Source organism: Carassius carassius, chromosome 17 (genome assembly GCF_963082965.1).
Source record: "Carassius carassius chromosome 17, fCarCar2.1, whole genome shotgun sequence".
Classification (NCBI taxonomy): domain Eukaryota; kingdom Metazoa; phylum Chordata; class Actinopteri; order Cypriniformes; family Cyprinidae; genus Carassius; species Carassius carassius.
Window position 1 is genome coordinate 8,081,326 of NC_081771.1, and position 13,888 is coordinate 8,095,213.

At 36.3% G+C, this 13,888-nt stretch overlaps 1 protein-coding gene across 1 annotated transcript; it reads left to right on the forward strand.

Moving 5' to 3' along the window:
• The first annotated feature begins 6,394 nt into the window (after window positions 1-6,394).
• Window positions 6,395-11,508, forward strand: tnfrsf18 (tumor necrosis factor receptor superfamily, member 18). The gene is made up of 7 exons (XM_059497809.1): window positions 6,395-6,466; window positions 8,849-9,008; window positions 9,297-9,476; window positions 9,683-9,770; window positions 9,865-10,040; window positions 10,429-10,590; window positions 10,717-11,508. The coding sequence occupies exons 1-7, from the start codon at window positions 6,395-6,397 to the stop codon at window positions 10,860-10,862; spliced, it is 984 nt and encodes a 327-aa protein (XP_059353792.1). The 3' UTR covers window positions 10,863-11,508.
• The last annotated feature ends 2,380 nt before the right edge of the window (window positions 11,509-13,888 follow it).

The window sequence follows — 13,888 nt, forward strand, 5'->3', positions numbered from 1 at the left end:
TTAGTCATTTCCATGTCACCACAGTTGTTTATCACAGACATGCCCTGTAGTGACTCATGCATTCCTAAGACAAATTACAAATTATCTGAGATTTCCATATTTAGGTGGGCTAAGGACAATGTCTGAGAATCTTTTGTTTTTGTGTGTGTAGCGTAATTATAAAGATTTAATGTTGTTTCTGTGAAATGGAAATAAATTGGTTGCATAGACCAGTGACATTATTGTAGGCAGTAATATTTCATGTCTGTTTTCATTCTGTGCAATGTGTCTGATTATATGGTGTCTAATTTACAGTTTTAAATAAAGGACTAAATCTAAAATATTGTTGATAGTCTCTAGTAAAAATATCAGGTTAATTCATTGTTGTTGTTATATGTAATATTATTTTTGAATTTCTTTTTCTTTTCTTTTTAATGATATTTCTTAGTTTTTTCTTCTTGTTGCATTAGCTCTTGTCTCAACGCTCTCGTCTCACAACTAAGATTAACATTTAACTCATGCATTTAAATCATGTAGATCTTTGTATTTCGAGTGCACTTAGCAACGTCAGAGCTGGTATTGTCCCCTCCTACATCTATGTTTCTTCCGACAGTCGACAACAGCCCCTGGCTGTCTCTAGAAACGCAAAACACACTTCTGAGGTTTTGGGGAGGCGACAGCTTTCGGTTGAACTTCTTCATAATTTCCATCCACGCAAAAGTACTCACGTTCCAGCCCTTGAAGCTAAATGCCGTTGTGCAACTCCCTCTTATGAAGCCAAAAGGTTGTTAAAAGTTTAATTTAAACTTTGCATCTGTTTACTTGGTTTTGTGCTAAAGGAAAACTAGAGTTTCTCTGCTTAGATAAGACTTGTGAGGACTAATCCTTTACCAACTGCTACAAGACAAACATACCAATGAGATATACCGAAGATAGGTTTTTATGATATTTATTTTATTTTTATCATACAATATGTGATCCTGGACCACAAAACCAGTCATAAGTAGAACAGATATATTTGTGGCAATAGCCAACAATACATTATATGGGTCTAAAAATTATAGTTTTTTCTTTTATTCCAAAAAACATTAGGATATTAAGTAAAGATGCATGTTCCATGAAGATATGTTGTAAATTTCCTACCATACATATATTAAAACTTAATTTTTGATTAGTAATCTGCATGGCTAAGGACTTAATGTGGACCACTTCAAAGGTGATTTTCTCAATATTGTTTTTTTTTTTTGCACCTTCAGATTCCGGATTTTCAAATAGTTGTATCTCGGCCAAATATTGTCCTATCCTAATAAACCATACATCAATGGAAAGCTATACAGTCGTGGCCAAAAGTTTTGAGAATTACATAAATATTAGTTTTCAAAAAGTTTGCTGCTAAACTGCTTTTAGATCTTTGTTTCAGTTGTTTCTGTGATGTACTGAAATATAATTACAAGTACTTCATACGTTTCAAAGGCTTTTATCGACAATTACATTACATTTATGCAAAGAGTCAGTATTTGCAGTGTTGGGCCTTCTTTTTCAGGACCTCTGCAATTCGACTGGGCATGCTCTCAATCAACTTCTGGGCCAAATCCTGACTGATAGCAACCCATTCTTACATAATAACTTCTTGGAGTTTGTCAGAATTAGTGGGTTTTTGTTTGTCCACCCGCCTCTTGAGGATTGACCACAAGTTCTCAATGGGATTAAGATCTGGGGAGTTTCCAGGCCATGGACCCAAAATTTCAACATTCTGGTCCCGAGCCACTTAGTTATCACTTTTGCCTTCTGGCACGGTGCTCCATCGTGCTGGAAAATGCATTGTTTTTCACCAAACTGTTGTTGGATTGTTGGAAGAAGTTGCTGTTGGAGGGTGTTTTGGTCCCATTCTTTATTCATGGCTGTGTTTTTGGGCAGAATTGTGAGTGAGCCCACTCCCTTGGATGAGAAGCAACCCCACACATGAATGGTGTCAGGATGCTTTACTGTTGGCATGACACAGGACTGATGGTAGCGCTCACCTTTTCTTCTCCGGACAAGCCTTTTTCCAGATGCCCCAAACAATCGGAAAGGGGCTTCATCAGAGAATATGACTTTGCCCCAGTCCTCAGCAGTCCATTCACTATACTTTCTGCAGAAGATCAATCTGTCCCTGATGTTTTTTTTGGAGAGAAGTGGCTTCTTTGCTGCCCTTCTTGACACCAGGCCATCTTCCAAAAGTCTTCGCCTCAATGTGCGTGCAGATGCGCTCACACCTGCCTGCTGCCATTCCTGAGCAAGCTCTGCACTGGTGACACTCCGATCCCGCAGCTGAATCCTCTTTAGGAGACCATCCTGGCGCTTGCTGGACTTTCTTGGACGCCCTGAAGCCTTCTTTACAAGAATTGAACCTCTTTCCTTGAAGTTCTTGATGATCCTATAAATTGTTGAATTAGGTGCAATCTTAGTAGCCACAATATCCTTGCTGTGAAGACATTTTTATGCAACGCAATGATGGCTGCACGCGTTTCTTTGCAGGTCACCATGGTTAACAATGGAAGAACAATGATTTCAGGCATCACCCTCCTTTTAACATGTCAAGTCTGCCATTCTAACCCAATCAGCCTGACGTAATGATCTCCAGCCTTGTGCTCGTCAACATTCTCACCTGAGTTAACAAGACGATTACTGAAATGATCTCAGCAGGTCCTTTAATGACAGCAATGAAATGCAGTAGAAAGGTTTTTTGGGGATTAAGTTAATTTTCATGGCAAAGAAGGACTATGCAATTCATCTGATCACTCTTCATAACATTCTGGAGTATATGCAAATTGCTATTAGAAAAACTTAAGCAGCAACTTTTCCAATTTCCAATATTTATGTAATTCTCAAAACTTTTGGCCACGACTGTAGTGTAACATATGTGATGTAGAGATCTCTACACATTTTCTCATTGTTTCATCCACTTCTCTTCCACTTTAAAAAGTGATGACGTCTCATTTTGCGTCAGAATGTGACACTTAACACATGAAACTTTTCTGTAGAGGATCTGAAATGAGAAGTCATGTTTGTTAACCACAAAAATCCCTGACAGACCAGCTCAATTCACGAATTTCGGAAAAAAAGAGGGTTGAGAGCATGTGAAATACTGCAGCTTATAGAAAGTAATCTTCAACATAAATTTAATAGAAGTAGTAGCTAAATGATTCTGATATATTTTAATTTCCTCTGTTCTATTTTATGTACAGTAGCAGCACCCTCTGCAGGGCCACATTGCTGCAGATGTCAAGAACAAGATCTGCAGACAAAAATAATTAACTTCCTGATCTTGTCTGTAAGCCTGAGTTGTTTTTTTTTTAATCTCAAATCAATCTTCTGCTCATACCTCTGCGCTCTGCCATGCTTTCATGACCAACAGAACATTTTTGATGTAATCTTGTTGCATTAGTGGTCTGAGAGCTCTTTAATCTTGGAACTTGTTAATTTCCTTACCTCATCTGTTGTTCAAGAGAAGGAACCACATCCTTTGCCTTCTTGTCAAAGTGCCTCACTGCCACGAAGATCAGAGTTCCCCTCACGTTTTTCAGTAGACTTCTTGTAACAGAGAGTAGGCTGATGCATTTATTTGACTACAGTTGAAAATTTGCTGCAAATATGCATTTAGAGAATCTTTATTGACGTGCACCGTCATACTCAAACCTTGATTCTACAATCAAGAACTTACAGACCCATGCTATGAAATGGACATTGTCTTTTTGAAAAGGTTTTGCAAAATGTTAAACTTAATATCAGAATGCATTTGAAAGATTCTGCAATATGATTTACTATATTATTCTATCAAATGATTGAATTTTTATATGAATTAAAGTTTTTGTTTTTATGTGACCGATTTATTGTGAGATAATACATTTAATTTTGTTTTGTTTTTAACAGTATTTGAAATACATTTTCTATAAATGGCTATGTTTTGGTATAATGCATAAAGTATTTGAATGATGAATTACGATAAATCGCATCCAAAATAAATGTTTTTGCTTGCATAATATATGTGCGTGTTCTGTGTATATTTATTATGTATATATAAATACACACACATGTGCATGCATATATTTTGAAATTATTTACATGTATTTGCATGGCTATATTTATATTCATATAATTAATATTATAAATACATTTAATTTATTAAAAAATTGTTTTTTTCTGAAATATAAACTTAAAAAAAAAAAAAAAAAGCATGTGTGAGTATTTATATATGCATAATAAATATACACAGCACACATATATTATGTAAATAAAACTTTTATTTTGAATGCAGTTAACTGCAATTAATCGTTTGACAGCACTAATAATTGTATATTATTGTATATTTTATATTATTGTAAGCTAAAGCTTGCAGCTTTTTGTGTACATCAAAACAGACTCAACACACACACAAAAAATTTACAAATTCAGTACATTTTTCATGCTTCAACTGAACTGCTTGCAATAGTTGTATTATTCAGGGTTTAGCTGCGTGTAGAATTGATGACTAGGCCAATATATGGTAATGAACTCTGTGATGCACAGTGAGACCACACTGGATGTGACATACGTTGGCTCATCAATTTTAATAGCTCACTCTCAACCGAAAAAAAAAAAAGCAGAGTGTGAACGTGTCATAGGTGTACGGTTATGTGACGTTAACCTTCAGCAGAGCATGTGACCTTTCATATAGACCACTTCAATCAGCTGCACTGAAATGGCAACAGCTCTGCTGGGTGAATCCTTTACGCAAGAGACTTGTGCACATGGCACTTGCAAGACCACACAGACCATCTGTTCTTTTTTTTATTTTATTTTATGAGTTTCACAATGCACAATTCAAATTAAGAGCTGCAGAGGTACCTTTCGGAGTTTGATTTAAGCATATTGAATCTCTTCAATAGAGATTCAGTAGACGTTGGCTTTATAACAGTTAGTTCAGTAATGTCAGGAAAGACCTGGGGGGTATTCCAGAAAGCAGGTTATGTGACATACCCGGGTATGTTTAAGAGTAAGTAAGCGGATAACCTCAACTTTCGGTTCCAAAAACGGAGGTAACTTTCAGGGTATGTTAGTAGTCATAGCAACTCACTCTCTGAACTTAACCTGCTCCGGAGCACGTTATGTTCCAGGGTTAGTTCACTTCAGAGAGCCTTCAATGAGCGTGACGGATAGCGCACAACATTATATAATATTACAATATATAATATAGCCCATTTTTATATATATATTTATATATATATATATATATATATATATATATATACAGTATATATATATATATATATATATATATATATATATATATATAGATATAATGATGTTAATGTTAATGAGGAAGCGCTAATATAAGTAATAAATAAGGTAATATATTATTCTAATATGATTATTTCTTTTATTGGCATATATAAGAGTTATCTATAAATTATGTATTAAGAGGTATGTATAAATTATAAAACAAAATATATGACAAGGTAATGTTTAACTTATATATATTTATATATTTTATTTATTACATGTTATATCTCACACATGGAGTGGCATTTTCTATAATGTCTCAATTCTAAATCAATATACATATCTGATATGACTTAATGTATAATTAGCATAAAACAAACAATATAATTCACATTCTCAAGGATTAAAGATTAAATGGAAAAAAAATAAATATGATTGCACAGCCATCAATTAGGTGGCGATATGAACTAAGCATGTAAACAACTAATGAACAAAAGAAGAAGAAAGAAACAGCTTGGCACGCTTTTTCTTAGCGTCCGTTTCTATATCGACTCGTCGATTCGTCACTCTGTTGAGAAGGTCTTGAGGAACATACTCTGAGTTGAATGAACTTACTCCCGGACGCGTTTTTGGAACCACATACCTCTAGTAAGCAAGGTTTGGGGGTTCAATCAACCGAGAGTTCAGGGTTCAGTTCACGGTAAGTTAACCCTGCTTTCTGGAATACACCCCAGAGGTCTTTCAAAGGTAACAAAAACCCCGCAATATTCAAAGGACTAAATTAAATTAAATTAAACTACATCTCAGATGACCTGAAGGTGAGTACATTTTTAGCAAATTTTCATAATTGGGTGACACAAACCTTTGATATATGACTCCAATAAAATGGTCCAAGCGATCTTATTCAAAATAGTGTAGTATATTTAAAATATTTAACTCAAGATTGAATTTAGCAAAGAACTTATCCAAATAGTGACATTATTTCACTAGATAGACAACAGAATCAACTGCTGGCATTATTATCCTCTTCCTTTTTAGTGCCCAGACTCTGGAACAATCCAACTAGCATTGTTCAGGAGGCCAACACACTCTGTCAGTTTAAATCTAGATTAAATGCCCATCTATTTAACCTGGCATAAGATTTCTGAATGTCAGCAGAGACCGTGTCAACTAGATGAGTCCTGGAGACAGATTCCCTGTGAAGACCTTGTCGGCCAACAGCACAATTTCTCAGCGAAGGCTTAAAGTACCAGACGAGTCCTCTGACTTGTGTTGCAGCCTGGAATTAAACCACACCATGCTGGTTTCGTTTGTGCTTTCTCCCAAGGTTTTTTTCTTCTTCTCCATTTCTGTCACCGATGTAGCAACGGGTCCTTGCCACTTTCGCCTTTGGCTTGTTTAGTTGAGAACACTTCATTTCTGGCAATATTGTCTACTTGATTATACAAACACTAACTGAATAGGACTAAACTGAGCTGGACGTTGACATCACTGAATCAATGACGAAATGACAAAATCAACATTGTCCTCATGCATTACCGACACGGTATTTTCCCGTTTAACATTGGAAAGCTGATTTGACACAGCCTGTATTGTGTAAAGGTGACTTGACTTCTGCACATTTTCTTTATCTTGTCCAATCCTCTCCACTTGCAAGACCTTATAATCTCAGGCTTTTTCCACTGATATCGTATTAAAAAAGTTAAAATCATGAAAAATCAGATGCATATGCAGACTATAACAATGTTCACGACTTTGTAAATGATTGGTGGATTGAGTGACGAGATATGATGATTTGATATTTGTGGGTATGTGTTTATCTTTGAACGAAAGGTCATAGCTGACATGCAAATCTAGGCACAATTCAGCCTATTCTCTCATACACAAAACAAGAACTGAAAGATTTTTAAGCATTTATCCACTTTCAGTTAGCAAAGATGTTCATACCAATAGTCTTTGATGAAATCAATTAAATTATTATTCTTTTAAGTACAGGTCAAGCAAAAGAAAAGAATATACCTTATATAATTCCACTGACATAACAGAGAAAATGGCAATGGTGCAAATCAGTAATGATAGTGTATGGAAACCATAGAAGCCATGCATTAGTACCCCTCCCCCCATAGTTTGTACTGGCAGTGTTGTTTTTAACTCTTTCAAGAACTGTAACATTTGTACCAAATTTTAACATTGTTTTCTAGCATTATTATTAAAATTATTATTTAGCTCTGAACATGTGGTCAGTAAATATTGGTAACAGCCTATAATACCTGTAATCTAATGTCCTGAGTGGCGTTTGTAACATCAGAGGAACTGGTGGAAATCCTATTTTTCATGATCAAACTGAATCCATTATCTTATTTTGCATATAAATATGTTACATTACTGAGGTAAAATGGGTTGTGAATGCTATTTCACATTCGCTTTAAGTAATCTTACAAATTGCAAGCAAAAAACACTTTCCGACTGTAACATTTTCTCAGACTGGTAAACATGTTGTCAACGGAGGTTTTAGAGATCCTTTCTGATGCTGCGGTCCTTCCTTTTACACTACACACTATAGATGAACTCGATAACACTGGTGAAGGCGATGTTTTTATTACCCATAGCAGAGTATGTAGGTGGTGGAGAAGTTGTATATCAGCTAGTATTTGAATACATGCCTGTCAAAACTGAAGATGGTGGTTTGCTTAGGTTTCCTAGATTCTTTGAAAAGTCCGTATTGCTAATGAAGTAGTGGGCCAGTGGTTGGTATGTGTGCACCTGGGGTTAGTGTTTGTGGTGCTGCAATGCTGGAGAGTTTGATTCTAGGTCATGTTGTTTATAGATTCTACTCTTCTTCACTTTCTCCATCACTTATGCTGATCTCTGTCACTGTCTCTTGATTTAAAAGTGCCAAAGGTCCTCTAACAAATTGTTATGGTGTATACTTAAGAATTTACAATCAGTTGCCACAGCCATTAAAGAGGCACACACATTTATGGGTCCTGGTCCAACTGACTCCTAATGTAGAGACACCACTGCAGTCATTTCATCTGACAAAAACTGCTTAAACTATAGTGAGTTTTAGCTGATATTAAGGGGGAAGTTGACCTTTCACCAGACTGGTACATACCTGTTCCCTGTTGGGGCCTCATGTGATAAGATGCCACATGAATACTGACACGCTTGGTGACACAAAATAAGAATGTGTGCGACTGATTTTCTTCTGTGGAACACAAGAGTAGACATTCTGGAAAATGCGTCTAGGTTTTCTTGTCCATATAACAAGGTTCCAAAATAACCTTTCAGTGAACAGACCTTAATTCCAGACAGGAAGCAGTTTCGGCTCAGAACCGGCCCGCATGAAATCCATACAACACATTTCTCCCTCACTCATAAACTGCATAATGTTTACTTCCCCCTTTCCCTGACACAAAGCACATACTTCTCAAAGAAATTCTTTAGAACATGTACAGTGCGATTGTGAAACAAAAGCTCAGCGCAGTTTGGTTGCAGGTCTTTGCGTGTTTTTACTCTCAGTCCTGGTCACATTGGTTTTGGCCCTGCACGCCTCTTCATGTGGGGGTGTGAGAAAACGTCACGAGATGATGTCACAGCAGTCATAAAAGGCAATGGGAAATGATAGCAATGCTCAATCTACCACTGTGATACAATGGACACTGCTAAACTCTGGTTTATGCTGCTCTGTATTTGTGGCAGCTGGATTCTGAGTCTGGCTTATATAAACTGTGACTGGACCACTGAGGTTGAATATAACAAGATATGTTGTAAAGCCTGTCCTCCAGGTAAGATCATTATAATATTCTCAAAACTGGAAGGAGCACTGTCATATGTATTCTCTGTTTGTGATTAATGCATGTAGAATGTTAAACTTTAGTGCTGTACATATTCTTTATCTTTAAGTCAAGTAGAAGCTTTATTAGCACACATTCATACTCAAGTTTCACTTTTTATAGCAGATAAATGATATAATTGGCGGAACCCTCTGGAGAAAGTCAAAGTTTGTTACACTGAAGTAAGATGTGAAAATGTTCTAACTTTATTTGATTGTCATTCATTGTTGTATTTTATAGGTTACTTTCCCAAACCATGCTCAGAGAACAAAAATGACAGTGTGTGTGAGAAATGTTCAAAAGCTTCATCGGATATGGAAAAATGTCTCTGCAAAGATAATCACTTATGTTATAATGATAATTGTGATCAATGTGAGCCCAGGGAAAAATGCAAACCTGGATATCAGCTACAGAGAAATGGTAAAGTGTTTTTGTTATTGTTATTATTATCATTATTATTAAATGAATTGACAGGTGTCCATTATGGTTGTTATTTATGAGCTATGGGTCTTTCCATGGGGACTTTTTATGGTCAAAGTGTGTAGATGGAGGCTGAGAGACATTAACATGGTTCAAATACTTTTTGAAATTTTCATCTTCTTTTATTCTGTTTGCTGTTTTGGCAGGTAACTTTCATTATACCTACGTGTGTAAGCCATGTAAAGAAAACACTTACAATGATGTTGAGGACAGCACGTGTAAATCCATTACAAAGTAAAGCTTTGTGTTTGCTACGTTTCATTGGAGTTCTGAAAAAGAAAATGCCTTGAGATTGTTTATTAAATGATAACCGATTTTCTCAAATTAGATGTGTTGATGGTGAAATCTTCGCTGGAAACCAGACCCACAATGCAAGATGTGGCTCTCCTGGTTTGTACTTTTTCCTGTTGACATGTTTAACACATACTGCCATGGGGCTCATATGCCTGTTGACCATGGATTTCCATTCACATCCCATATTTGTGATTAAAAATAAAGCATATAATTTATATATACCCTAACAGCATTTTTTTATTTGAACTATTGTGTTTAATTTAAGGGATTCCTCCTGAATAAAAGTATTAATTTCTTAAAAAAAGAAAAATCTTTCGGACCCCAAGAATTTGAACAGAAATGTGTCAATTTCAAAATGTGAAATCTGAATTTTAAAATACTTTAATAATTCCTGGATTTCTATTGCCATGTATTGCTCTAAATGTGTATCAGTATCTAACCTTTAAATGTATTGAATAATATTTGATGATTTTGAAGAGGCATCTTAAATTAGTGTATATCCTGCTATCTAACAAGGCAGTTCCCGCACATCCCTTGTTTATTTTTAGATTTCCTATGTGTTTAAGAAATGCTTTTTTTTTTTTTCATTTTTCCACAGCAAAGTTCACAACAGTTCACCCAGGAAAAGAAGGGACACACAACAATGGAAATCAGACTCATTCTTTCATGGTGGCCTGTTTAGCAGTCACTGTGTTTACGTGCCTGGTTTTTATCATGTATACTGCTTTTAAAATTTTCAGATACAAGATGCGCACAAAAAGTAAGTGAACATTTTCATGTTTTTCCAGTTTCTAGTTATCTATATATGTCGAATATTAGTAAACCTTTTGCAAACTTTTTTTTTGTTTGAAATTACCATGCCTGATTTAATTGTGTCTTTCCACAGTAAGCAAACCACCGTGCACACATAGGATGGTATTGCCCTCAGATACATGCAGTTGCAAATTATCCAAGGAGGAAGAGGGTGAGAAAAAAGACCTGACATATCACTCTGAAGTCCCTTGCAAGCATGATGTCCACAGATTTCCCTAAAGGTTCTCTGTAAAGTGAAGATCACTGCACAAAGGTGTCATCATCTCAGTTTCGAAACTGATTCATATGAGGAGGAATGAGCAGAAGGTGACAAGTTTATGTTTGTTCTGATACAAAATTTGCTCTCTGAAGTGGATTTATGGTATGCAAGACATACAACAGGAGTGATGCTTCCTGTCAACTTTATATGTTACTTTTTAGGTGTAAAACCTGTTAAAAGATTCACAGTTTCTAAATGAGCAGAGAACAGTTTGCATTATGCAATTAAGCAACATGTGTAATTAAACATTACAAATGTAACGTTTCACAACAGAATTACCTGGGGAAATAGTAATTTATAGAAGAATTACCTCTTAAGTATTTGACCAAAGATTAACAGACATTACAGCAAGCCTTTTTGGTATTTAATGCTTCATATTTGTCTTTTTTTGTGATGTTCGTCTGATTTTTTTCTTTTGTCACATGAGAACTATGAGATGTGGTTTGTCCTCTGTTTGCTTGTATTTGCCATTTCTGCTTTCATTTTATAGCTATTTTACATCTGTTAAGCACATTTATTTTTCATTGTCACTTTCTATATATACATATACTTTCTATATTCCACTTTCTAAAGTTTACAGGTTCTGTACATAATATAAAATCTATAATTTGCTAAACAAGACTTTTTGTCTTTGTGACGAGTGGGGCGGGGCCGAGGGACATGGGAGCGAGGCCGGGGGAGTGATTGGAGATGAACTACACCTGTTCGTCCCACCGGTCTCGAGGCCCATGGAGGAGATGGAAGGATATAAAACTGGAGCGACGACAGTGAAGGACGAGAGAGGACCAGGCCTGGGTTTTTAGTTGTGTTTTGGTTTTTATTTTATGCGCACCAGTCGTCCGTGAGGGGCTGGTGCGCTGTTTTGTGTTTATTTTGTTTTATTAAAATGTTTTTGATTGTCCGCCGGTTCCCGCCTCCTTCTTCCGGATGAATATGAAGGTTGATATCATTACAGTCAGGGGCGTAGCACCAAATTTTGGGCCCTGGGTACAAACCATCTTGCTGGGCCCTCAATACCATAGTGATACCAATGGGTAAGGTATTGCATTTTTATCATAAAAACACTTTAAATGTAAACAAAATAGGCCACACTCTGATTAATATATTTTTGTTTTATTGTCGAAAGTACTACTTACTGAGATGACAAAAGGTCTAGCAGGTCCAAACCTGGACTAAATCAAATATACTGTAAAGCAGTTCTGAAAATGACCATACCAAATGAGAAAAACTTTGGTCTGAAACACAAACTAAATAATGTCAGTTTTTACTAAATGCCCATTGACGGGTCTTTGCATGCGCAAATTTGCTGATCAGGTCTTTAAAGTCCAGTTTTTTGCTAGCATTTGAACAATAGTTTTCCTGTGCTTATCAGTAAGAGTTGTTGGCCATAATCCTGGGTCCTCTGACAATCCCTCTCCAGTATCCCTAAGTCTCTCATTCTCTTCTCTTTCCTCTTCAGCTCTGTCCTCCTGCTCCTGACTACCTTCATCACATTCTTCACTTTCCCTCTGATCACTTATATGAATATCAACCTCATCTTCTATTTCTGCCTCTGCTACAAGAGGAAATAAGCAAAATGGGTACATTGTTATTGTACACATTTAAACTTTAAACTGTAAACTTTAAACTGTAATTAGTAATTACACTTTAAAGTTTAAATGTGTACAATAACAATGTACTAATTTTGCTTATTTCCTCTTAACACTTAATTACTAAGTGTTAAAAAGCTCACCTTGTCTCACTGTCACACTCACATCCACCTCACTGTCACTGCTTTCACCTAGCCATGATGAGGGGCCTGCTGCTGCAGGGTCTGACTCTGAAACTGAAATATATGGCTTCAAATGGTTGCTTAAATATCCTTTATTGTCACAATACCTTTTTTTTAAAGTGCAGGCTAAGTACAAGATAATTGATGATTATTTGTCTGTTTAAAATAAATGCAGACTAGACTATAGAATCACAGGGTAAACTAACCGCCAAACTAGACATTCAGTCTTTGAATTATGTTTTAAAATAAGTCATTTTTCAATCATTAAGATGTGCATTATTATACCGAGAACAATCCTGTACTTAATGTAAGAGCGTGTGCGAGCTAATTTGCATAACAATGCGGTAAAATAGGCGCTAACGATCTGTGTTTTCGCGGGTGTTAGATTTTGACAATGGAGGGAAATATACAGTGTTTTCATGTAAACTTCTGACTCTGAGAGTGGGGAGAACTGCAGCAGAAGAGGAGACAAGCGTTTAGGCAGCTGCCTGGAGTGGCAGTGTGTTGAGCTCCGTCTGCTTCTCACTCCCTGTTATTTACGTAAGGGATAATGTATAACGTTAGATTACATTATCCTCCGCTTCGTGTCGGGGTCCTGTTCAGCCTGTCGGGGTTGTTATTCGCTAAAACGACCGCCTCTCTATACATTATCCCGCTTATTACATGGCTACCCACAAAATAAATAAATAATTTGCCACGAATTATTGATTTAAAAAGGAGTTTATTGATTTAAAAACGATTGTATTGCTTCCGCCAAAGAAAATAGTCCGTTCCGCGTCCATAGCAACGCGCTGTTTTTCATGGCAACGGTCTGTTATACTTCGCAGCGGTCTGTTATCAAGAAATAACAGACCGCATTCTACATTGGAATTCAGCCAAGCCATGTAATAATCAGAAACATTGTTTGCTCGCTATGAAGGGTGTGATACTATAAAGTATTGGTATATTATTCATAAATGCAAACATAAATGTATGCTATTCTACCGGGAGTAGATATTTATGTTAAAACAATGTCAATGCTTGATGATGCATTTGGAGCTCACCTCTCTTTTTAAAAAAATGTGTGCGCAACTGCTTGCCCTCATTTGCCCTTCTCTCTTTATTCTGCTTCTCTTTTCGTTTTTTAGCCCCTGATTTTCCTTTCTTAAGGAGAGACATGACTCTTCACGGCTCACTCCAGCTCCTGTCTCATCAACTGATTCAATCACCGCGGGT